General features: G+C 46.1%; 1 protein-coding gene across 1 annotated transcript in view; it reads right to left on the reverse strand.

The window, feature by feature from the left end:
• TP63 (tumor protein p63) overlaps positions 1 to 27,554 on the reverse strand; it is a 135,708-nt gene that overhangs the window by 21,270 nt on the left and 86,884 nt on the right. The window contains exon 5 of the mRNA XM_032777329.2: positions 1,767 to 1,953. Within this exon, the coding sequence (XP_032633220.1) occupies positions 1,767 to 1,953 (187 nt within the window). The remainder of the gene's footprint in view (positions 1 to 1,766; positions 1,954 to 27,554) is intronic.

The following is a 27,554-nucleotide window of genomic DNA, read 5'->3' on the forward strand; positions in this document are numbered from 1 at the left end:
TCTCACCGCACCGCACAGAAGCAGGTCATGCAGGGAGTATGTAGCGGAGCAACGACTTGAACCTGTGTATCTTGAGCCCCAGGCTCACGTACTAACCACTGGACCATCCTTCTCTGGTGCTTGAGATAGGGTGACCAGACAGCAAATGTGAAAAATCGGGACGAGGTGGGGGGTAATAGGAGCCTATATAAGAAAAAGACCCCAAAATCAGGACATCTGGTCACCCTAGCTCAAGAGGAAGCATTGCCATGCCCTTGAGGGCTCCACATCTGGGGCCCTGTTCCAGAAAGCCACTCCATGAAGGTTTTCATCCCATGCCTGGCCTTGAAAAACCTGTGCACAAAGCAACTGGAATCCTTCAAATCTCCACTCCTTTTACTCACTTTCCAATCAATACCCTACATAACACGGCTGCCTCCTGCCACTCTTGCCCTGACGGAGAGACAAGGTACAAGCGGAAAGAAAAGAAAGGGATACAAATCATATCCATAGCAGTCTTTGAAAGGCATGCTCCCCTATTGGGCAGTACACTTAACTCCCTTCTTCCTGTCCCTAGCCCCCTGGCCAAATGAGAGTCCTGGCTCACTGCACTGCCTTGTCTAGTAGTTTAGGAGATTGTAACCTCCCCAAGGAAGGATCTGTCCACTGCCGTGCACAGCTAGGGTGCTAGATAAACACCACATCTGAGCCCGTAACCAGAGGCTTTTCGAACCCACATGAACTTGGGTAAGAGACAATGCAGCTGCTAAGTTTGGAAAAGTTAAAAATCTGGGACATCTTTAAAACGACTGTTAGCAAACTAGTAATAGCAGGAATAAGTAATAAATTAAGAAACAACGGATTGTTAATTAATTAATCCTGATCAGATAATGCTAAATGAATAGAACGACAGTCTGCAGCTCAAAGCTGGCACTTGGTGTTACCCTCCTGGAGACAAACATCCCTGCATCTCTGAGACATGGATTAAAGACTCAAGATGATATTGCATCCTGTTACCAGATCCCTTTCCCAGTAGTACGGGAGATCATTCCTGCGTAGAACAGCTGCCTCTTGGAACCAGAGCAAGTCTGGGGAGGTTGTCTGCACCAGAGTGGTGCAGGGTCAGAGGCTGACCCAGCATGGGCAGCCTTGTAGTTTATTTTAACCCTGCCTCCCCAGGGCTGCAGCGCTACATTACTGGGAGGCCTCCAACTACACCAGTGGTGGCCAGCCTGAGCCTGAGAAGGAGCCAGAATTTACCAATGTACATTGCCAAAAAGCCACAGTAACACATCAGCAGCTCCCTCCAACCTCCTGCCCTCCAGCGCCTCCCACCCGCTGCTCAGCGCCTCCTGCCTGCCGCAATCAGGAGGCTCTGTGGGGAAGGGGGAGGAGCGAGGGTACAGTAGGCTCAGGGGAAGGGGCAGAGTGGGGGCAGGACCTGTGGCAGAGCAGGGGGTTGAGCAGTGAGCACCCCTCCCCGGCACACTGGAAAGTTGGCGTCTGTAGCTCCAGCCCTGGAGTCGGTGCCTATGGAAGGAGCGGCATATTAACCTCTGAAGAGATGCATGAGGCTCCAGAGCCACAGGTTGGCCACCCCTGAACTACACAGAAAGGAGGGAGGGTCGTCAGACCCTCCCGCGTTTGTTACTCAGCAAACCTTTCCTCTAACATTGGGCCTAGAATCCCATCAGGCCACGCCATATCCACGAGACCCCAGCGATGCCTGCGCACGGGGGGGTGTGGCTGAGGGCAGGTGCTGGCCCGGTGCATGGCGCTCGCCTTACCCTCATTGAACTCCCGGCTCAGCTCGTGGTTCGGGCAGCGTTTGACCACCTCAGTGACGTGCTCGGCCTTCTTGTAGACGGGCATGGCACGGATAATGGCGCCCTGTGGCGGTGGGGTCATCACTTTGACCTGGATGGGACATGTCTTGGCGATCTGGCAATACAGCTTCTTCAGCTCGGTCGAGTACTAGACGGGAAGGGGGACAAGAGAAATTTCAGTCCATATTTGCAGCTAGGGGAGGAGGGCAGAGAGCCAAGGACGCAGAACGACGTGAGCTGTAAAGCCCCGAGCACAGGGGGCTATTCAGTTTGTTATTGTGCATAGGCTATGGATCCACTCTACTCATTTACTCTCCATGCATTTTACACAAAAGAAGTGTCAAGTCAATGCTCCCCAGAGCCAATGGCTCATTGGGCTGACGTGGTTAAGGTACATCAGTTTCACAGTCAACGGTACATGTGACCAGCATCCTGTCCAAACGCCTCTGACCGCCCTCACCCAATGGGTCAGGTACCCATTATACTGCTATGTGAACCAGACCTGGCCTTTGAGTGGCAGCTCGAACAAGCCTCAAACCCACAACCTTCAGGATTGTAATCAAACATCCCAACCCCTCAGCCACCGCACCTGACAAAAGAAACGGAGATGGGCCAATTCTAACCATCTTGCATCAGAACAGCTCTGAGCCACAGGAGCATTTGAAAACCAGACCAGCATGCAAATCTGAACTCTCATCACATTTTGCAAGTGGGCTTCTATCTCCCCAGTGGTCTGACATGAAATCATGGACCTAAACACACCTACAACTCGATGGATATTTGAAAAGGAGATCCCAGTCTGAACTGTGCAAGTGGGGCCCATCCCAAAATATTTATTTTATGTTATTTATACAATATGCACTTCTCTCAGGGGCATGCTAACGGTGACCCTACATAGCCCCTCTATGGCAACCTCGCTCCGAGGATCTCAAAGCGCTAACTACCCCTCGCCGCAGGGATGTATGGTGTCTTTTTCCATGTGGGGAGGTCAGGCATAGATAATTGAAGCGACTAGCCCAAAGAGAGAGTCAGTCACCACCACAGCCTGGAACAGAACCCAGAACACAACTCGGGCAGAGACTCCAAGGCAGGGGCCTTCATCAGTAAAGTACAACTCCCTCTCCTGAAAGTAAGATACATGTGTAAGAAGAACACATCCAACTCCAGCTGCGTTAGCTACAAATAAAACAATCACAGTTTCCCTTCTGTCGGCGTACCTGCCGCAGTAACGCCCCAGTTCAGCTCAGCTTCAGTGGGATGTCAGCAAAGCATGTGTGCACCCATGTATTAGCAATGGATTTAAGCAAGTTCTTAAATGTTTCATCAGATCAGAGCCTAAACACTTTTTCACTGGATTCTCTCCCTGAAGCTAGTGTCCAGTCTTCTCTGCTACCTGAAATACTTCCCCAGACAACCCCAATCCCCTCCTCCTTGCCCCCGCCCCACCCGGCAATTTGAATCCATGTGTAAAGAAAATCAGCGGCTCATACACTTAGCTCTGGAGGCCTTTTCTCCTTATGATGCCCAGGGATGTTTAGAGCTTGTTTTATTGTTTATGTCAAGAAATGCTCTAGTTCCGACAGGAGTTATTTCAGGGCAGTTCTCCAGCCCGTGTTATGCAGGTCAGACTACATGACCACAATAGCTCCTTCCGACCTTGGAAACTACAAAGCACAGAACTGCCTCCCTAACCACTTGAACCACAGAAATTGCTGGCATTCTCCCACTGACTTCTATTAATTTCTTATAGAGGAAAGAAAGTGGTTGTTTTCTTTAAACAACCCCAAAGTGGTTGTTTTCTTTAAAATGTCTTTAACAGCAACAGCTCATCTACCTGCTCCCAATTGTTCAAACAAGGAGGCAACAGGTATGTACAGGTTACCGACGCCAGCTGGCCACCACATCCTGCCGGTACAGGAGAGCCTGGCACACAAACGGGTAAGGGGCTGGTCATGTGGCAGCAAAGAGATTAGCGATTGCTATTCGGGGGATTGTATGTGTTTCAAAGGTTACTCACGGCAACATACAAGAAAACCAGAGTCAGAAGAACTGGTGAGTTGGGGGAAGTGACTCAAGGCCATCCCACTGCCCGGGAGTCTGACACCATTTCAGTCGAGGTGCTGCAAATGTTTTAAGTTTTCAGATTTTCTAAAATGTGAAGACAAAGTTATGCAATCTGTTTTATGTGCCTGCAGGCTAGAGATTAAACACACACAGGATTTACCCAGCCTGCGGAAATGGAGAACGTGCCAAACAATTAAAAGAAAAAAAAAAAAAAAGACAGGTTGCGAAACATGAATCTAGACAGTGGGCTTATCAAAGGCTTCTTTTTAACCTGTAATTTTGTATTTACTCTTTTTTTATTAAAAAATAATTCCTTGCCCAGTTAATTCACTGTTATTTTAGTCTGAATGCTACATATCACCAAGAAAGGAAAATTTAAAGAAAAGAGCCAGCCACATTTTCAAATGTCGGGAAGTTAAGCAACAGAATTTTATTCAATGCATTACTGTGGTACCTGTGCACTGCGGCTCAGAACTTATGGAACCAAACGAAGTTGCTTAGGTTTGCAAAGCCAACTACTTAACACTAATAGAAACTAAGTGTCCAAATCCCTGAGGCAGCTTTGAAACCATGCCCAGCCCAGCATGGTTCAATAAGAAGGACAAAGCATGTGCTCTAGGGGACAACAGTGAGATGTCTATAAGTCAGCGGCTCTCAAACATTTTTACTGGGGACTCCTTTCACATAGCAAGCCTCTGGGTGTGATCCCCCCTTACAAATTAAGCACACTTTTTTACATATATTTAACTCCATCATAAATGCTGGAGGCAAAGCGGGGTTTGGGGTGGAGGTTGTCAGCTCGCAACCACTCTTGAGGGGTCCCAACCTCCAGTTTGAGAACTCCTGCTATAAGCATTTGGAGAGGTAAACAATGAGGAGGAGGAAGAACTTCAGTTGATCCAGAGTAGGTACAAACTAGGTGCAATGGGTAACATTACATTATCAGCAGGATCTTTCAAGTAGGTTCTTTGAGTGACTGCTGTTCTTTTCAAAAGTGAAATCTTAGCAATTTTCACTTAGGAGAGTTCCAGTGTGTATATGCACATGGGGATCACTTTGGTCTAAGAAATGCAGCAGGTTTTTAACACAATGATTTAGGACAAAAACAAAGAATATTGCATCCATATAAAACTGCAGGGGAAATTATTAAGCAGAGAGAATCTACCTTCCCCTAATGAAACTTGGCCAGGTCACTGGAGATAACATCTTAGCTTGTGCGACAATGCACATTATCTTCCATGATGTTGACTGGAGCATTAGAGCTCATTTAATGGAATGAGTGAGGGAAACTTGGAAAAAAATTCATTCCTCCTAGGAGAGGAGAGGTCCCCTGTTTAAGCAGCGATCTGACAGACACAGGCTGGAGTTCAGCGCATTGCTGGAGCGGATTGGGCATGACACTTCATATACCACGTGCAGCTCCCGGCGTATAGTCTACTACTCTGTTCTTTGTTCAAGGCATCATCAGTGCACTGCAAAGAGGGACTAGGAGCAATATCCACTGCAGAAAGGTAAGTGGGCACTGAAGGGGAGAGGACAGGAAGATTAAACAGCCTTACTGGGCCAGTGATTCATGTCTCATCAGGGCAGCACAAGGGATAGGACTCTGGGAATCCCAGCCAAACCACAGCATTCAAAGCCATCTCGGGCAAAATGGCCCTTCAGCCTACAGTCACCCAGAGGCCACAGCCATGTAAGCTCAGTGTAAATCTGTCCATAAAGTACCTGCTGTCAGATATTAAATAAAGCCCCTTGGGGCTTTTGTTCCTGCCAACCCCTTCGTGGTCATTTGTAATTTGAGTCCTAACTCTCTCTTGGCACAATAGACGGGAACAGCTCGTTCACGGTGACTTCTAATCAGGTCAGTGATATTATCTGTATCTATGTAATAGAGAGATATGAAATATATTTTCAAAGGAGGTTTGTGTCGGTGAAAACCTTGGAGACAGAAGCCCTCTTTGCATACACAGAAGAAGTATATATTTGGGATGAAACAGAAGATCTCTCCGGCAGATTCTTCTTCAAATGTGCATGAACTCCAGTTGAACTGCTCAGAAACATCCCTAGTACACGAGGCATAAGGCATGGCCGGAACTGACTGAAGCAATGGGCAAGCTGTTTTGAAGCACCTATACACCAATGCAAGAGCACCACTGCGTGCTCCAATATGGAGGGGAAGAAGTATCACAGAGGCTGCAACATAAACAGTGTACTCAACTCCAGAGAGAGATGGGAAATTTGGGGAGAGGTCACAGGTGGTCCTCAAAAGTTACCAGATGGGTCTTGGGACTACGTTATGAGGAAAGAAATATGCCATTCATGCCTAAGTGACAATGAAGGGGATAGAAGTCTACAAAAGAGCATAAACGTGTGAGAGAGACGTTATTTTTAAGGGTTACAAAGAGGTGTAACTGAGTAGTGGGCTCTGAAATCAAGAACGGAAGTATCTGGACTTTGTTCCAATAGCTGTGTTTGCTAGGGGAATAAATATCCCAACGGTAGTGGACCAGTACGTGCTCAGTTATGAACAATTCAGCATAGGCTGAGAGATGGACTAGAAAACCAGATAAGACTTTTCATACTGTAATCTTTTCTTCTAGAACTTGCAGAAGCCAGAAAATTAAGCCAGAGTCAGCACTTCATCCTACATTGCACTGTTGTTTTTTGAAAGAAATTAATATCATGGTATAAATAAGGGGAAACTGGCGCGTTTGGACCAATTGGGTCAGATACTTTACAAGGTCAATATCCTGGCTCCCTCGGATTATGTAATCAAAATGGCATGATATGTAGTTAGAGTATAAGAACGAAACTGACTGGGAGGAGAATACCGTAAGTTAGCTTTGCTCAATACATCAGCCTGTCATTCTGAAACACAACAACTGTTATTATCCGTTAATGGGAACAAGAGCTGAACCAACACCACAGTCCAGGGAGCTAATCCTGAACACGCCAGAGAGAATTTCTATTAGACGTATGGAGCAGACAGTTACTTAAAACAAATGCATTAGGAATACAGCCCAACTATACATTCTCAGCTGAGAGAGAAAGATAAGCTTTGCTTAGCCTTTTCTTTGGGGTTCAAGCACTGTGTGTCATGTCCAAATAAGCAGACTCAGATTGCTAAAAACAACAGTAAATTCTGCTCTTTGACTAATAATACGTTTTAAAGGAAAAGAAAAAAACATTCCAATGACTCCAGCCCTGCCCTCACCACCTGCCTGAGCAGACATACTATATTACACACTCTTGGCATCCCCACTGGTAATTCAGTATCACAATGCGTACACATGCCAGCTCACATCAGCCGACACCTGTCTGATTTCTCAACAAGCCCCCTTCTCCTTAAGGTGGGTAAACAAAAGGTTTAAAGAAAAACCTTTCAGCTCCCAAATGAAGCCTTTTCAGTGAGGTAAAGGAAGCGTCTCTTGGAAGGAACTGCTCTATTTGTGCAATACAAGTCGCGTGGGCTTTCCATTGAGTAATGAACTCTCAGGCAGAACTCTGATGCAGCAAAATCCCTGACACGCTGCTTTAATTCACAGATTCCAAGGCCAGAAAGGGACTACTAAGATCATCTAGTCTGACCTGCTGCAGAGCACAGGCCAGAGAACCTCACCCAGATCTTTGAGAAACCATCCCACCTTGATTTAAAAATGGCCAGAGATGGAGACTCCAGGGTGGGTGAGATTCTGTGGCCTGCATTGTGCAGGAGGTCACTCTAGATGACCACAATTGTCCCTTCTGACCTTAAGTCTATGAAACTGTGACTCTTGATAAGTTGTTCCAGTGATTAATTATCCTCATTATTAACCATTTACACCTTATTTCCAGTCTGAATTCATCTACCTTCAACTTTCCAGCCATTGGATTGTGCTATACCTTTCTCTGATACATTGAAGAACTCATTAGGAAACATTTGTCTCCCATGTAGGTATTTACAGACTGTGATCAAGTCACCCCTTAACCTTCTCTTTGTTAAACTAAGGAGATAGACTCCAGGATCTCAATAAGGCAGGTTTTCTAATCCTTTAATCATTCTCATGGCTCTTCTCTGAACCCCTTGCAATTTATCAACATCCTTCTTGAACTGTGGGCACCAGAACTGGACACAAGATTCCGGCACAGATCACACCAGTGCCAAATGGGGAGGTGAAATAACCTCTCGGCTCCTACTCAAGAGCTCATTTATGCATCCATGGATCCCATTAGCCCTTTTGACCACAGCGTCACATTGGGAGCTCAAGTGTAGCTGATTTTGCACCCCCCAAATCCTTTTCAGTCACTGCTTCCCAGGATAGAGTCCCCCATTCTGCAAGCATGGCCCACATGTGCATATTTACATTTAGCTGTATTAAAACATGTTTGCTTGTGCCCAGCTTACCAAGCAGTCCAGATTGCTGTGTGTCAGTGACCTGTCCCCTTCATTATTTACCATTCCCACAATTTTTCAGTCATCTGCAAACTATCGGTGATGATTTTAGGTTTTCTTCCAGGTCACTGATAAAACTGCTAAATAATGTATGGGCAAGAACCCATTCCTGCAGGACCCGATTAGAAACACCCCCACTCAGTGATGATTCCACATTTATGTTTACATTTTGAAGACTATCAGTTAGCCAGTTTTTCATCCAATTAATGTGTACCAGATTAATTTTATATTGTTCTAGATTTTTAATCAAAACAGTGTGCCAGTCAAATGCCCTACAGAAGTCTAAGTATATTATACCAAACACTATTCCCTTTGTCAATTAAACTTGTGATCTTAAGTACCTCTTTAATGTGCGTCTCAATTTCCAAGCTAGTCAAGTCTCTGTGGCCCAGTGGGCTTTTAAGTAAGAAAGTGGCTTATCCAGCACCAGGGGTGCCCATTGTTAATGCCGAATACTTACGAATATGAACAGAATCTAGGATGCCAGCTAGTGAATATAAGATCCTCTATCTTCAAGTCCGTTTCACTCAGAACAATAATGGTTAAAAACAACTTACAATCTTCCCCCAGCAACTCACTTTTTAGTAAAGCTCATTTAGTTTGGGATTAATTTTAAATTGCAATTTCACGACCCCGCTTGGCTGCAAATTTTCCACTGCTACACTGCAGCTGAGATACTGTCCAAGAAATAGAAAGTCCTCTGTCACCAGAAGGGAAACTGGGTCCCTCTGTTCTGCTAGTTGCCAAAACACAGTGCAAAGAGAATTCAGACACATGCGTTTTTGTATTCATTACTGGGTTTCAGTTTGTTTGAGATGAAATTGTTTTTTTCTTATTGTTTGTTCATTAGCAACACACACTGCTAGAAGCTTAATTTCCTATGTTCAAAAGCGTTCCAAGAGCAACGCCAAAGGTTACACAAACAGATTCCTAGGGAACAAACACAAATGGCTTAAGAAAAGCCAATTTAAGTAATTCTGACATCAGAATGGAGTGGAGGGGGAAATCCCTCTTGACCCAAAATAAAATCTACAGATTATCTTAGACCAAAGCCATGTCTGTGTTGATAGCAAATGCTTATAACATCTGCCATTCACCGAAGATGTATGAACAAGATGCTTGTGAGCTAGTCTGAATTTAGAGCCAGATCCAATAGAGGCTCGTTCGGGGGGCGGGGGGAGGAGGGGGGTCAGATTGGCTTTTCCAAAAGAATTCACACTCAGCATTGCTACAAGATCAATCCTATAAACTCAGGAGATCCTTGATTTGACTGCCAATGTTGTGGCTGCTTTGGGTACAGAAAGTGCTGTATAAAGCCAGTTCCATTCTCTGGAGAGAGAAGGGAGACCGGGGCTCTCTACTAAATCTGCCCTTCCTACCAACAAAGACGCCGGCTGCATTCAATACATTGAAGCCAAAGTTGCTGCCTAGTGGCCATCTGTCCTGCACATGACACATTTGAGAGCATCCCAGGCTTGGCCTCATCCTGAGTGGACACAGAAACCAGGAAAGCTAATAGGAGCTGAGGGTGCTCATGAGCAGACCCTATGTGAGGAAAAAAAAGAGAGTGCTTTTCGAGGTGTGGCTCCTCACATGAAGGGAGAGCCAACACTGCCTATCTCTTGCACTTTCCATACCACACTGAAAGAAATCTAACAACATACTTGCAAAGGAGGAACACATCACCCTCGTTTTTGCATATGGGGAAACTGAGGCACAGAGAAAAGACCCTCTTGTGCAATGCCCAGCCAGAAGATCACCCTTTGCCCCTCAAAATGTGCAGGAATAAGACACTGTGCAGTGACTGTACACAGCTGTATTCACTGCACAGGCAGCTGTGGAGTCTGCGTGAACGTGGAGAAAACCTCACATCCTCGCATTGACACACAGGATGTGAGGGGTGTCTCTGAACCCTGGGAATCTTTTGCAGTTCAGCTAGATTGTAACTCCCTTTATCCAGCACTCTTCCCCTCGCCCCCCACTCCTGTCTTTCCCGCTGCAGACTGCTGGTTGCCAGACATGTAGGCATTGCACTGATGAGCTATTAAAATCCTTCCTCCAAGCGCTTTTCCCCAAGAGCCGAAGCCAAAGGCCGCCTGTTGCCACCTGTCAGTTGTGGGGATTAATTACCTGAACGGGGCTGGGAGCGGCGCATTCTTCCCCCGGCCGCGCCCACCAAGATGTTGACATCAGGCAGGTGGGCCTCATATCTGTGCTGTCTGCAACCGTGAAGGGAGGCTTGGTGTGGGGGCGGGGGAAGAACGCAGCTCCACAGGAGAGAGATGGGGAGCGTTTACACTGCAAACCACAAGAAGAAGAAGGGAGGAATGTGTCACAGTAATTCTTTGTTCCCTCAGGGCACGACAGCACGAAATGCTCTTAACGCTGGACTGGACTCTAATGGCAGCTGCTCCACCTTGGAAGCTTTAATAAAATAATAAAAAAAAAGCCGGCCTGCCTAGGTAAACGGGGATGGGGAGGGGTGGCTGGGAGGAGGAGAATGGAGAACTGTAGCCTCCAGGCAAGAATTCAGAACTGAGTTGGGTGTGTTGGGTTCCCCCCACCGCCTCTGAGAGATCAGCCAACCCTTTCCCCAGTTCTCTGTCTGACACTTTGGAGCTGCTGGGATTTCTTACTAATTATATTTCACCTCGCAGTCACTTGCAGGAGGCAACCGGGGGGGGGAGGGGGAGAGCAGGGTGCATCCAGAATAAACAATGGGATCAGAGTCTCTCAATACTGGAAGACTGCACATCTGAGTGGTACCCAGAATCACTGGAAAACGTATCAGCAGGCTAGCTGCCATGGGAAAGGGCCACTCTGATCGCTGGACGGGGATTCTGAACTCCTCTGGTTATGTACGTTTCCAGTCCACTGGTGGTCTCAACCGGGAGACAGCAAACAGCCGCCCCCTCTGAAATTCAGTCTCTGAATCCACACAACTAAAGTATCATTATTATTATTAAATATTTTCATCAGGATTCTCTGCTTTCTTCAACTCCAAGAGCGAGAACACTGGAAGATCAATTTGCCACTATACGTCAAAGAGTGGAAGACTTGGCAATACTCAACCTCCCCCTTCCCCCCGCCCCCCGAGCTCCCTGAACTGTATGCTACGGTCCTTGGCTCTTGCTCATATAAATTCATTCAAGTAGGACTTGTGCTTGGAGTCAGTGGAAATGGAATACTGGAGCGGCTAGAACAGGGGTCGGCTCCTTTCAGAAGTGCTGTGCCGAGTCTTCATTTATTCACTTTAATTTAAGGTTTCGTGTGCCAGTCATACATTTTAACGTTTTTAGAAAGTCTCTTTCTATAAGTCTATAATATGTAACTAAACTATTGTTGTATGTAAAGTAAATAAGGTTCTTAAAATGTTTAAGAAGTTCATTTAAAAATTAAATTAAAATGGAGAGCCTCCCGGAACAGTGGCCAGGACCCAGACAGTGTGAGTGCCACTGAAAGTCAGTTTGCGTGCGGCCTTCGGCATGCGTGCCATAAGTTGCCTACCCCTGGGCTAGAAGAAAGCTCTGATTCTGTTCTACACATCCACTGTTCCAAACAGGGCGAAGAGCAAGGAGATTAACTACCTTCCCCTCCTGGGCATAGAGAACTGACCCTATTGAATATTCTTTATTTGCCACCAGGGCCGGTTCCAGGCCCTAGCGCGCCAAGCGCATGCTTGGGGCGACATGTCGCGGGGGGCGCTCTGCTGGTTGCCAGGTGGGCGGCAGGCGGCTCCAGTGGACCTCCTGCAGGCATCCTTGTGGAGGGTCCGCTGGTCCCGCGGCTCCGGTGGAGCATCCGCAGGGATGCCTGCAGGAGGTCCACTGAAGCCGCGGGACCGGCGAGTGGCAGAGTGCCCCCCGTGGCGTGCCGCCGTGCTTGGGGCGGCGAAATGGCTAGATCCGGCCCTGTCTGCCACTCCTCCCAACACTGAATATGCGTCCATCCCTAGTCTTCCCATGTACATAATACCTGATTCCCTAACACAATCCTATTCCGAACCAACATGGGGTGGTATGTTCTCTCTGCTTCCAGCAAGGACTGACTGGGGGACACTGACCCATAACCAGGAGAAAAGCAGAAATGTTTCTAAACAAACTGAAGTTGATGGGAGATGCAGGGAGCTCCCCATTTTGGGAAAAATCAGGTCACTTCTTTAGGTGTCTATATACGGATTTAGACTCCTAACTTTAAGCTCTTTAAAGTTTTTGAACATTTTGGATCAGTATATTGGCTTTAACAGTACTGTACTTGTGTGCTTAGTTGTGATGGTGATAGAAACTGAATTATGTCATTTTACCGTTTAATAAATATTTGTAATCAAATTCAAAAACTGACATTTGAGATTTTTACATTTCATTTCAATTCTGTGAACAAGGCCGGAATTCATCAAAAGCCTGAGGGAGCTGGCTTGAGAACAGGGTTCATTTTTTAATGAACGACAGACAAACACTCAAAGGGTTCTATTCTCAAGCAAAAATGCCCAACTTTTGAACATTTTTATTGCAAAATATCATGTTGGTAAAGATCTATTTTCACAGGGAAATGCATGAACATGTGACCTTTCACAAACTTCAGTGCAAAAATCCTGAAACATACGTTACGAATAACTGTGTGAACACTTGCACAACTATGTACCGTCTTCAATACAGGTCACACTGCCCAAACACACTAATGCAAAGTTATGACTGCTGGGGAAAGCCATAACTTTTCATTTTTATGGTTTACATATTTGAATTCTTTACCTTTTCATTAATGCATTTCTCTCCTCTTTTGGAATTTTTGAAAAGTTTTAAAATTAGAATTAAAACAAAAAACTTCATGCAACCACTCAACTTCCCACAGACAATCTATCTATCTACCTTCATCCCTGTCATTCTGCTTGTATGTTGCATCCATTTTCCCTATGTTAGCTGGCTCTGTCTTTTTAATTGCAGATTCTTTTGGGTAAGTACTGCATTCTCCTTTGAGTCTGGAAAGAATTTAGTACATTTTGGGCACAATCACTAACGAACAACGTATATGGGATACATCATTTCACATGGGAAAAATTGTGGAGAGAAGGGGGTCCTTAGTGACTTGAAGCTGAAGACAACAGGCCAGTCCTGCAGTCCTCCCTATACAGACAAAATGCCCATTGACTGCAGTATCGGACCCTGTGTTACTAAATACAGTACAGAAATCTCATTGCACAATGTAATTTCTATAGTGAGATTTTTTTTTCTTACCCCAAAAGTAAGAAGTACCCCCAACATATTCTTGCATCTATAGTTGCACACAGTATGAACTAAAACATTAACTCCTGGCCCACTTAGGGTAGTGGTATCAAGAGAACTCAACCACTGGATTCATCTCCAACATACACGGCTTTCTGAAGATTACACGCCAGCTCAACCACAAGTTATGGGCTGGATGCAGGAAGCACAGAGTAAATTTTCCTGGCCTGTATTATTCAGGAAGTCAGATTAGATTATATGGATATACAAGGGCTTTGTTTGTTTGTTTTTTACAGGGTGTATATTAGATCATCCACCTCTCAACTGAAAACGTCCAAAGTCCTTGAATCTGAACAAGGGTCTGCCCAGATAGGACAGAGTGTTAAGTCCCACCAACTTCAGGATACCTCTGCACTGGTCAGCAAGGGTTAGCTTGCACGGATCTGAGTGTGGGATGGCAGCCCTGAGCTGATTTTTCATGTTATCTTACAGACAAGGTCAGGTCAACAGGGAGCCACAAGTCAGGGTCTGTAAGAACAAGTCTTCACAAAGCCTGAGACAACTTTTCAAGCCCCCAGGAATCTCAGGAGCAGCATGCCAATGTAAACCTGAAAGGGAAACGGACCGCAGGCCTAAGCGAAACTCAGTCCTCTCAGCTTGCACCACAAAAGCAAGATGCTGCAGCTAAGCAGTGAGCACGTTGCACCAATAGTGGAAAGTAAAACCCGATCTGACAGCACCGCCTTAGCTGCAAGGCTGCTTTGCACTAAGCCTCCTGCAGCCAATAACCACTTCCCTTATTTAGAAACATATTTTACACACACCGGCCCCTCCCACTTAGCGCCTCTAATCGTCCTGTTCAATCAGTGCCACTGCTGCATAACTGGAAAAGTGAAATTAATATTGAACATGCCACAATGCTTCATTCATCATTCCTAATCCAACAGAATTAAAGATGGGCAAATCTCTATTCAAAACAGCACGCTGAGCCTATAATTTTCAAAGGAGCCTATAGGAGCTAGGCCCCAAATCCTACTGAAATAGGAACTAGTGACCTAATATTAATTCCCTTGCAACACCCATCCTTAGGGTTCAACTGAAATGTATAGCAGTTTACACATTCTAAGTTCCAGGCAGCAATGGCTTCATTAACTCATCCTGCCAGGTATTATGTTGAGCACCCCTGGATGGCAATACATCATTAATGGCCTTTTGAATTCCCTTCAGGCTACCACATGCACCAGCCTGACTGCACATAATAGGGTAGGCAAAGCACATGGAGCACCAGTGCCTTATCAGAATGATTATCTGGGTTCTTACCCTGCTCCCAGCTCTGTATCAGAGCCCTCCCAGCAACACATTGCTTTGCACGTGAGAGATACCTTCTTTCACATATTCATAGCTTCCAAGGCCAGCAGAGACCATTGTGATCATTGGGTCTGACCTCCACAGAATGTGCCCCAAATAGTTTGAAGGCCATATTTAAAAAAAACCAAAACATGTCCAATCTTGATTTAAAAATTGCCGGTGACGGAGAATGCACCACGACCCCTGGTAACTTGCTCCAGTGGTTAATTACTCTGACTCTTACATGTATACATCTTATTCCCAGTGTGAATGTGTCCAGCTTCCACTTCCAGCCACTGGACCGTGTTAGACCCTTCCCTGCTAGAGTGAAGAGCCCATTATTAAATGTTTGTTCCCCCATGTAAATACCTACAGATTATAATCAAGTCACCCCCTAACCTTCTCTTTGTTAAGATGAATAGATTGAGCTCCTGTAGTCTATCAGTATAAGGCATGTTCTAACAGTTTAATTATTCTCATGGTTCTTCTCTGAACCCTTTCCAATTTATCAATATCCTTCTTGATGTTACTTTAATATATTTGCTCCTTTATTTTCATTTTAGTTTAAAAACAACTCTCACATTAAGGTGACAGACACAGTGATTTACTGAGCATCCTAAATGGGCAGCATATCCCTACTGAAGGATTATATACTTAAACTGTCAGCTCTTCGGGGCAGAGACCACCTTTTTGTGCTGGATTTCTACAGCACTCCAGACGTTGCGGTCCCGATCCAGGACAAGGGCTTTTGGGTGCTACATCAAGACAAATAATAAATAACGACAACGTCACCAACCTTGGCTGCTATTCGATCAAAAGTGAGGTTTTATAAGAGTCGATTTTAGCACAATGCTCTCTAGTTCATTTTAAATTATTTTTATCATTTCATTTCCCCCACTATCTCCAAAAACAAAATCAGAAAGATGAATTCCCTGTGAAATAGGTAAATAAAAACGGCGTTCTCTAATGTTTTGGCAGAATGGGCCTGGCACCGTGAGAATGTAATTAAAACATTTAAGAACTGAACCAGTCATTTTCATTATTGAGAGTTAATGAATAGTTCAATTTCATCTGACGATCTGTACATCAAGCTTCAGAACACGTAGCATCTTTTGGAGGGGAACCAGAGGAGCGGGATGGGAGAGGTTTCTTTAAAAGTCTCATCTTATTCGTCTCCCCTTTATACTTCCATCTCCCCCAAAAGATCAATCACTGGTTCAAATCCATCCAATAGAGCGGCAAGATTGCTGCAGGTAAAACTATACGTATTTCTTTACATTAAAATACAAACTGTTTTAGTTGCATTGAGAGATCTATCTGCTAATGAGGATACAGACAAGTCACTCAGGTCCTGATTCTGCAGACACTAAGCACATGCTTAACTTGAAGCATATGTGAGTTCCTTTGAAGTCAGTGGAGCTACCAATGTGATTACAGTTAAGCATGAGAGTATTTGCAGGACTGAGGCCTTGGTTTAGAAAGGTCTGGATTTGACTCCCATTCAGGGCAATAGGAGTCTTTCAGTGGACTTCAGTGAGAGTGTAACTGGGGCCAAACACACTATTGCTTTCAAAGCTATGCTGCACAGCACAAACGCAGAATGCCAGCTTCTCAAAATACTGAGATCCAAGATTGTTTTGTTCAGGCTCTGCTTTAGCCAGGCACAAGATAACTATTTCAAATTCCCTTCTCACTGAGTGCAGCTGAGAAAGCGTAAACATTCCATGATCATCTAAAGCTCAGCTGGAGAGGACAGTGTTTGCTTCCTATTTTTTTTCCAGATCTTGGTTGTTTCAGGTTGAGTTGTCCAGACATGCTAAATCATACCAGTCAAGCTCCATAGTCCAACCAGCCTGAAGAAACAGTCTGAATAACCTGACATCATACTTTGGAGCAAGTATTTTTCCCCTCCTTAAAAGGTACAAAAGTGGTTGTTAAACCAGGTTGACAAATTGAGAAAGTGAAAAGCAAAGCAACCCAGAATCACTGAGTAAAAGAGGCAGCAAGAAATAAGCAGAAAGAAAACAGCAGCACATACAGTCTTTCCACTGACTGACTATTTCTGTGCACACTTATTCAGGAGAGTGTTCAGAGTAGCAAAGCTAAGGCAAAGTTGAGTGGTCCTGTTGGCCATTGGGTGTTGGGATCATGGAGCTGTGCAAGAATCTGGGGTTAATTTGTGCGGTTCTACTATTCATCTGAGTCTTGACCTTTCAGATCTGAATGTGGGATCAAAGCAAACTCAACAGTGCAATGCACAACTTTCCCAGCTCCATTGTGGTTTGGGACCAAAACTAGGTAAAAATAGGTTCCATTCTCAATCCACAAATCCACCCTTGTCAACTACTATACGCATGTGCAACAGAAAGATTAACTGTTATTTACTGGCACTACTGTAGCGTCTCTGATCCTGGACCAGAACCACGTTGTGCTAGGCTCTGTACGACCACATCAATCCACGTGCCTATTTGAAACGCTCTGCAGAGAAGACAGCAGTACAGACTGAGTCTTGCAGACCCCTGCAAACTGGCTTGAGCAATGGGTTTGTACCTGGAGTTGAATCAAGCTCTCTCTGATGTCTCAACACTAAGCCAATGATCTAGTGGGTTTTAAGCAGAAAACAAGAAGCTAGGAAGCCCACCATGCTAAGCCACGCTCTGACACTCACTACAGCTTCCCAATCTGTTGAATATGTTTACCTACCTCCAAGGGACTTGTGAGGATTAGTGTTCGTAAAGCAACAGGTTGGCCTGGTCTACGCTGGAGGGAAAGTGGGGGCTGGAAATCAATCTAAGATATGCAACTTCAGCTATGAGAATAGAGAGAATAGTGTAGCTGAAGCTGACACATCTTAGATCGACTTAGAATTACTTACTTCACATCCTTGTGGCGCGGGATTGACAGCCGCCACTCTCGCGTCAACTCCGCTTCCGCCTCTTGCCCTGGTGAAGTTCCAGAATCGATGGGGAGCGCGTTCGGGGAATCGATGTATCCCATCTAGACGAGACGCGATACATCGATCCCCGAGAGACGTACCCTAATGTGTTTCCTATTACAGTACTGCTATTATAAAGGGAGACCAGGTTATTAAAAATGGTGAGGCTGCCCCAGAGAGCACTAGATGCCATCTTGTATTGACAAGGATCCCGGGGTATCCCAGCCCTGAGGGGTTCCCCAGCATGGTTCACAGCAATATACTGGAAGGCAGGGCACTCAGATGGGTCGAATGTTACAGCCAAGCTCCCACGTTCCACTGGACATAGTCCCACAGCCGGGCGTCCGTCTTCCAAGGATAAGAACAGCTAAATGCAGTCAGGCTACACCCAACAACGGGGGGCAGAAAAGTGCAACACCAGACCCCACAGCCAAAGTGGAGTGAGCAGCGTGGTGCCCTGGCACACAGAACAGTGCCAGGCCAAACCCGAGCAGTGCTGTGACCCAGGCCGTAATGCCTGGAGCAGGGAGCCAGGCCGGGAGCTGCTGCTGCAGGGTAAGTGCAGGGCAGGCTCGCTCTGCAACCCGTATCCCCACCTGGGCCTCCGCTCTAGGCTGGGACTGGAGTAGCAGTGCCGGGGTAGAGGATGCTGCTGCGGGTGGTCGCTGCCCCTTTGGCAGGGGGAGGAAAACTTTGGTCTATGATTTTGGAGCTGAGGCAAGTCATGAAGAAAAGACAAACTGCAGCTGGTGGGTCACGTCACTAAAAAGTCTGGGAGCCACAGAGCTAAGGGGTGGCTATGAGGGAGCCTGGACCAACAATGCTAGAGGTTAGAAGCAGGCTGGGGGGCTACCTGCATGAATGCTCCCTGGTAGCTGCTTTCCTTGCTGCCCCAGCCCTCTCCCTATGCTCCCTGCCCCTGGGTAGGGGAATTAGATGCACTTAGACTCTCCCTAGACTCGTGGGCCTGATTCTGAGGTGCTGGGGAAGGAACAGGCTGGTTTGAATCACATGTTGGTTATGTGGGGTCTAGAGGGAGTCAATGTGTGTGTAATTAACATGCTCTTTGGGTCCCTTTAACAGGGAAGTCAGACTCATTTACACATCCTTCGCCCACAGTTTGAATCCTGGGCACATCAGCGCCTCTGTCGTGTTCCGTTTCTTCCCTTCTCCAGTAACTAGTTCAGAGGAGCAGCTTTCAAGTAAGCCTGTTGCAAACCCTCAGCCTAGCTGAATACTTCAGGTAACACAATGCCTTGGCATCACCAGCAATCTGCTAACAGGAGTTAATCTTATTCAAAAGGTTTCAGAGTAGCAGCCGTGTTAGTCTGTATCTGCAAAAAGAACACGCGAGTTTACTTGTGGCCCCTTTAGCCGACTAATGCTCAACATTTATTTCAGCATGTAGTTTCCGATGAGTGCTACTAAGCTCACTTCTTTCAGATGCACAGACAGACATGCAAAAACAGAGATCTATTTGGTCGTGTGTATACATTACAGTAGACGATGTAAAAGGTGGAAGTTGGTGCCATGCCAACAAAGGCAGTTAATCATGCGATGATTGCTGGAAGTGCAACAGCATGGAGGTGAAAAAAAAACCAACAACAACTTATTGAGTATTGCATCTCAGACTTACCCATAGATAGGTGTGAGGAGAACTTAACATAGGGAAATAGATTCAGTTAGTGTATGGACCCTCACCATTCCTTTGGTCCTCTGCTCTCAAGCCTGAGTAATTTATCGTTATCTATTGCATATTTAACTCGAGTTTTAGCAAGTCTCTCGTTTGGAGGTCTGCTTTTTGAGTTTTTTTGGTTGAAATTTGCACTTCAAGTCGTGTCACTGAGTAGTCTTAGGAGCGGTTGAAGTGTTCTCCCACTGGTTTTTGAATGTTTGGATCTGATGTGCAGATTTGTTGTCCATTTATTCTTTGCGCCAGAGGACTGTCCGGCTTTGGCCAATGGTACATTGCAGAGGGGCCTTGCTGAGCACCATCGATGGCGGCAGTATATTTTCACGGTGGTAGATGTGTGCAATGGTGACGAAGCCGCTGATGGGAGTGGGCTGATTAGGTCCTATGATAGGTGTGTGTCACTTGATAGATATTGTGGACAGAGGCTGCATCGTCTTTGTTGCAGGATAGGTTCCTGGGTTAGTGTTTATGTATTATATTGGTGTGCGGTGTATGGACACAAATCTGACATCAGGGAAAACATAAGATTTCAAAACCGCAGGTGGTTCAGAGGAGATCACTTCTAACCTTCTCCAACCACTCAGTGAAGTAGCTTGAAGGTTTATGCCAATTTTGGGGTGCACAAAAAACACGTTCGCGCAACAAGACTCGCAGACAGAGAGGACTGCTGAACTCTAATTAATATGCAATTAGATACATCAACTCAGGCCTAAACGAGACTGGGAGAGCGGTTGGCGGTCTGTAGACTATTGAGTCTATTCCCAATATGCTAAGTTACTCCTCACACTTCTTCTATTGAGGTCACCTTAAATTCAGTCACTTCAAGAATTTTTTTTTTATGTCGTCTTGCTGATGAGCTGGCAGAGTGTGGAAAGGATAGCTCATTTGTCAATGGCTGCATTAGACTCTTCCTGTTGGTATGCATACTTCCACCTTTTCATGTTCTCTGTATGTATAAATATCTCCTGTCTGTGTGTTCCATTCCATGCATCCGAAGAAGTGAGCTGTAGCTCACGAAAGCTCATGCTGAAATAAATGTGTTAGTCTCTAAGGTGCCACAAGTACTCCTGTTCTTCTTATTCAAAAGGAGATTCTCAGGCTGCTTGCTGTCCCCAGGGAGCATCAGAGGCTGGTGGGGATTGGTGAGGTAGGACATTCCCTCTTAGGGTGACCAGACAGCAAATGTGAAAAATTGGGATGCGGGTGGGGGGTAATAGGAACCAATATTAGAAAAAGACCCCAAAATTGGGTCTGTCCCTATAAAATCGGGACATCCGGTCACCCTATTCCCTCTCAAAAGCTGACGAACTCATCTGATCTTGAATTTGTGTGTTTGACAAAACAGAGTAGGTCAGGGCTATTGTCTCTCCCCTAGTTTATCAATCAGGTGGCATCACACAAAGCTATGGGTTTCTGTAGGGTCAGAAACCAAGGGATTCTGGCACACACAAACCCAAGCCAGACTGAAAGACAGAGATGCACCAGTGTGGTTCTGTTACTTACACATAGTCACACCCACAATGTACTAGGGGCTCTCTCGACAGAAGAAGGCACAGTCTCTGCCCCTGCAAGCTTGCAATCTAAAAAACGTTCAGCAGAATAGGCTGCAGCGAGGACAGAGTTAAGCACCAGATATACTCATAACTCAACGTTACACAGTGAACATGAGTTTCATATTGCCCTCTAGTGGCTGGTCCACTACAGGATTACAGCCTACTATTAACACGACCAGCTAATGGAGTTACACCTTTAGCTCATCGGCAGGGGTCTGTGCTGGGCCGAGGGCTGAAGGCCCCGGGTGCAAACCTTGCTGATGAACCACCAGGGAGCTGTTATGTCCACACAGATAATCTCACCAGCCAACGAAACGATTTTCATGTTTCATTAGCACCAAAGGATCAAAGTCCCAGAAGGAAAGGTTCTGGGATCCCCCCCCGCATCCCCGAGTCCCACCCTTGATCCATTTACTTCTTTTTTTCCCCCATTTATTCCACCTGAGGGGAACGTGCAGTCTCCTCTCCAGTTCCGTGCTCTAATAAACTAGAGTATTAATCACACACACACACAAAAAAAAAAATTAAATCCGTCAGGCTTTCAAGGCTGTGGCAGGGCCAGGAAAAAGCATAATTAAGGTGAGTAATTTTCCTGTTCACTTCAAACGTTCCCTGCGTCCCCCCCCACCCCGCGCAAACTTAAATGAGGGTAGCTCCCATCAGGCAAAGCTTTGGAGCAAGTAGCAGCGTCCCCAATTTCTCCCTAAATGCTGCAGGCCACAGGGCAGAGGCAAGTTCCAACTGAGCTCTCGCCAGTAGTGAAGCTGTACGGCGCCTCTGGTCTTGTCTTGTGCATACTTTACAAGTAGCATCACGTCTTCTATTTCGCTGGCAGCGCACACACGAGCACCTTGTTCCTTTGCTCTGACTGCAGAAACAGCACACCCACCTGCTCTGAGAGTGGCGCTTTCCTCCTGTATATCTGAAGCATTCCATAGGGTAGTATTTCAGCACAGATTTATGGGCCTCCTTTGCAGAAAGGGTTAGTCCTTAGCATCTTCTTGCTCATGACAGAAAAGGTGAGCATGACTCCTCTGCCAGAGGGACGCTGGGTTTTCACTGAATTTCTGAGTTGCACCTTGTTCTCCATTTGAAACCAAGTACAGGTAACAAGTTTTCTCCACATGAACCGCCAGGGAAAGTCCCGTTTCCTGATACATTATGCACAATTTCCAGGATTATATCTATGCAAATCCTCTCCTCTTCCTGCTACTTATAGAGTGCTTCATCAATCATTCAATGGGACAGACAATAATGCTACCCTGGCTAGGATGCATCGAATCGAGGGAGGAAGACTGGTAGCCAGCACTAGCAAATCAGTTAAACAAATAACCATGCCCCAGTTTCCTTATCTGTACGCCCCGTCTCTGACATGGCATTTGTGAGGCTTAATGCTCCTAACCTGCTTTGAGATCCGCTGAAATGGGTCCTCTACGGAGGAAGGTCATTATAATGGGGCAAGAACTTTACTACTCTGGAGGGGGTCCAATTGGATATATGCTCACAGCATCAAAACTGAATATACCCCTTTCTGCCAGGACACCTACATTCCTGGGCCCATTAACCTGACCAATACTGGGTGTTTGTTTTGAAGGGGAGGGGGGGAATCTAACTGGGCGCTATCCACAGCTCTCAAAGAGTTCTAGGAAAGCAGCAATTGATTTGAATGCTTTCTCAGCCAAGACCTGATTCAGCCTGGTATGCAAGCAGCTACAGAGCTTCAAGCAAAGAAGCAGCTCCATTGACTTCAAAGTGATTATGCACATGCTTAAAGTTACGCACTTGCTTAAGTACCCTGCTGAACTAGGGCCTCAGCTCCCTGGGCACTGTGGGAAACACAATGTTTGTAAAGAACCATGTTCAAGAACCTAGTAACCTTAATCATGACACCTGCCACATCCCTGCAGCTGCTGGGCAGACCACCAAGTTATTCCTTTAAAACCAACTTCCTTCAAATTCCAGTCAGTCAGTGGCACGTTCCCCATTTCCTTGTCTCCCTGAAATAATGCATGAAGCCTACCCAGTCCCAGACCCACTCCACACTGTACAGCCAGGAGAAGCAGGGGAGAACATTGTGACTAGGACACAGAAAGCCACACAGAAGGATGACAAGTGAGATTTAAGGCCCCATAGCTCCATGGGCAGATTCCTGCATCACCGTACTGAGTGCAACAGGATTCCATAGGGATGAAGGGGGATGAATGCATGGGTCTATTTGCGGGGAAATCAACTCGGCACATATATCGATTCAGCCAGGGTCTTTGCCTCTGAGCACTGAGAGAGGGATCCCCAAATTTGTTCACCCCTTGAAAAACCCACTGATGTGGGCATTGGTTGAAATCAGAACATTGATTTTTAGCCATTCATGTAGTTTCAGTGGGTCCCATAGATCACATGATGTCTTTCAGTTATTCCCATTGGACAAGGGTTAAACTCTTTGAAGCAGGTTTCTGGTGTAAATCTCCAGGGCTGCAAATCTGAAATTTGCTTTCCAAGAAAAACCACCAGAGGGATGATGGAAACAGCTGTGTAGCTTCTGAGTCCCGGCAGCGCTCCCTGGGCAGATTGCAAGCTCTGGATGGGCCAGGGTGTGTATAATTGGGCATTCAGGGGGCAGGATGGCCCCATTTAAAGCAGCATCACTTTCCCAAATGCGCAGCCCTTGCCACTGAACAACAACAATGGGAGGGGAGAAAACTCCCTGGGAAACGACCCATTTCATCAAATTTCTCAATTAACCACATCCCAATTAAGGGAGATGCGCTGTAATTGTGGATGGTTATCACATCCCTCCAGCACTTTAATTTCATTTTGTGCTCTCCTCTGTATTCCCAGTAATTGATCCACATCTTTCTGGCACCGAGAGGTCCCACGCTGAGCACAGATAAACAAAGATGACATGAAGTTGCAATACCAGCACAAATAATTGGCTCATATCCTTCAGTATCCTACCTTTGGCACGGCTCACACCCGGTGCTTCTAAGGAAGGGGCAGAGCCTCCATGAAACACAGAATGCACAATTATAAGCAATGCTGTACATAAGGGAAAACTGACTCCTGTCTGCCTAAGCAATCAGTCATATCCGAAGGCATGAGATCTGAGCATCCCTCTGTCTCTTAACTTGCATAATTATGAATATCATTGAATGGCAATCCACCTATCAAGCCTTAAAACTCCAGCTAGTTCAGGCCATTGGATCCCCATCACTGGAGGTTTTTAAGAACAGGGTGCACAATCACCTGTCAGGCATGATCTAGGTTTCCTTGGTTTTTCCTGAGAGCAGGAGGAATACACTAGGTGACTTCCTGAGGTTCCTTCCAACCTTACATCTCTAAGACTATGACTCACAGCTGGGCACTTAATATGCCACAATCCAGACAACAGACTTTCTGTGGGACAGCCTGCCACAAGGTCTGCCATGATGGTCCATAAACCAATTGGGGACCTGTTAAGTGGGATCCCTCCGATCTGTCTATCCTCAGTCCTGCCCCTGCACTCCACTAACTTTACACCTGAGCGGCACCAAGGAGTCAGATGAGATTTGGGGATCTGGAGCTCAGTTTTTCTGAAGAGCCAAGCGCAAAGATTGACAAACGGCTGACGTAGGATGAGACATACCCGAACCTTGCCGAAACGCACCAGAGGCACATAAATGCAGCTCTGCTGTGCGGTGGAATGGGTTTGGGGTCTCACTCGAACGCAAAGCAGTCCCTGCTCCGAAGGGCTTACAATTTAAAGTACAGACAAGAGACATCCGGTAGGTACAAACGAATGGGAGAAGCACAAGGAAACAATGAGATGATTACGAAGAGTCTGGTTAGGGGCCACAGTATACCAGCTTCCCAGCATTAGACGGCTGGAGTTATTCTTGGGGGACCAGCTAGACTAAAACAGTTACCACATTTTTTATTTAAAACGCAATAAATTTAATCTCCAGTCAGATGCAACCATCAAAGGCTCTCTTACGTGGCATGCTGACAGCTGGCTCCAAACCCCTGCATCTTTAATCCTCTAATTAGCATAGAAAAATGTGATCTTTACTCCCTAACCTAATTTTCTGCATGGAACATCCACTCCTACAGGTACACTTTGCAGCTGCACAACGTTAGCTGTTCGTGGAGCCAAGATTCCCACATGCGCAGGCACACTCTCGACTAGGGACTTTGCAGGGAGCCCTGAATGGAATCCTCTTGCAAGGAAAAAAGGGGACTTTTCAAATCGCTAGCACGGATTTGGAGGGGGAATCAAATTATGGCATCTGGAAAAGAAATTAAAGGCCAGAGCTCAGGTAAAAGGTGGGGCTTTGGCATGCACTGTAGGTGTGTGGAGGAGGCCTGCGATGGGCAGGGCTTACCCGGGAGGAAAAAATGAGAACAAACCCATAATTTCAGCAAGTGGTAGACGCCTCCCAGGGCTCCATGCTCAAGCTGCCCTGTGCTCATTTTTGCAAGGGAGGCTCCAAAAAGCCAACGAACAGGAAGGACCACACTTTTGGAACCCCCTTTGCGAAAACGATTTCCCCAGATCGAGGCAGTGCTGTTGCTCAAGGTGCTGGCCCAGCAACATGGCTGTGAAGACCCAGGGCATGAAGGGAGGAAAAGCATTGTAAGGGAGCACAGGAGATGCGCAATGGGGAATAGCCTGAGCATCTCTACAGGTAAAGGTGACTCACACGGACCTAGGCCCAGTAACTGATGCTCTCCTCAAGCCATAGCAAGGGCCTCTCTTAAGCCTTTTAGTGGCTTGCAAGAAAATATAAAGCTTCCTGGGGTCTGAGGAAGACCCTTTGCAAGAGGATGCATGGCAGAGGCCAACAAATGCATGGGACTGTGGGTGTGCGCTCAGAAGTGCATTAATTCCACCAAAGCACGTGCACTACCGATGAGTCCTGGCCACACTGCCGTAGGAGGGGAGAGGCTCTTACACGCTGCACTTCTCTAACTCACCTGCACATCATGGACTTTGCAGAGCACCCAAGCTTGGCTGAACAAGCCTTTTTCAGGAGCTACAGGATCCAATGGTAGGAAACCAAAATCAGGGGGTCAGATTCTCCATTCCAGTACACCCACTCTAAGAGGGGCTGCGAGAGAGGGGAGGAAAGAAACTTTACACGGACAGGGGCACTGTACGTTGGATCTGTTCCTATAACTGGCTGGTGCAGAACTCAGTATCTGGCTCTTGAGACGTATGCCCTCTCCTAGGACTAGCGGTAGCATTTCAGAAGCCCCATTTCCACATCTCTCCCTTGTTCGCAGAAGCTCTCTTGATTTATTCCCCTCAGCTCAGTACGCACAAATATAGCCCCAGTGATGAGGAGGAAGAAGAAGGCCTTAGAGAACATATTTTCCATCCCAACAATGAGCCAGCAGGCAGCACACTGGTCTTTGCACTGATAGCACTGTTTATGACAAGGCAGAGTTCAGAAGATCAGTTGTCGCAGTCTGCCAATGACAGGAGATCTTGGAGATCTGGATTCAGTTCTGAACTGTACCTCAAGTCAAATAACGGCATATTCAAATACCCATGGAATATACAACTCCCTGATTTATGTGCGCAGTCATGGTAACTACATGTGAGAGTCAGGCATTCAACTGCATGTGTATTTTCTGGGCCTGTTTTGTCAATATTTTAAATTGCATGTGAGGGAATCTGCTATAGGCTTTGCTACTGTCTCAGCTGACTGCTCCATGCTACACGGGCAAGAGACATTTCAACGACAAGATTATAGGTGGATTAATAAGCTTTCTAAATTGTGGCTGCTGAGCATTCGTTCTGCATTTGGTTCTTGCTGCCCAAACTGGATCATAGTCAGTAGCATGTGAGAAAGTGTATTTCACTAGGAGTCCATGTCCTAGAGTTTTGGAGAATTGCCCAATGTTATTCACAAGAATGGCCATACTGGGTTGGACCAATGGTCCATCTAGCCCAGTATCCTGTCCTCCAACAGTGGTGGTGCCAGACATTTCAGTGGGAGTGAACAAAACACAGCAATTATCAAGTAATCCATCCTCTGTCATCCACTTCCAACCTCTGGCAGTCGGCGGTTTAAGGACACCAGAACATAGGGCTGTGTCCCTCATCATCTTGGCTAATAGCCATTGATGGACCTATCCTCCATGAACTTACCTAATTCTTTTTTCAGCCCAGTTATAGTTTTGACTTTCATAACATTCCCTGGCCAGGAGTTCCACGGGTTGACTGTGTGTTGTGTGAAGAAATACTTTCTTTTGTTTGATTTAAGCCTGCTGCCTATTAGTTTCATTGGGTTGTCCCTGGTTCTAGTGTTATGTGAAGGAGCAAATCCTTCCCTACTCACTTTCTCCACACCAGTCATGATTTTACAGATCTCTGTCATATCCTCCCTAGTTGTCTCTTTTCCAAGCTGAGCAGTCCCAGTCTTTTTAAGCTCTCCTCTTATGAAAGCTGTTTCATACCCCTAATCATTTTTGTTGTCCTTCTCTGTACTTTTTCCACTTCTGATATATTTCTTTTTTTGAGATGGGGC

This window comes from Chelonoidis abingdonii, chromosome 8 (assembly GCF_003597395.2).
Source record: "Chelonoidis abingdonii isolate Lonesome George chromosome 8, CheloAbing_2.0, whole genome shotgun sequence".
Taxonomy (NCBI): Eukaryota; Metazoa; Chordata; order Testudines; family Testudinidae; genus Chelonoidis; species Chelonoidis abingdonii.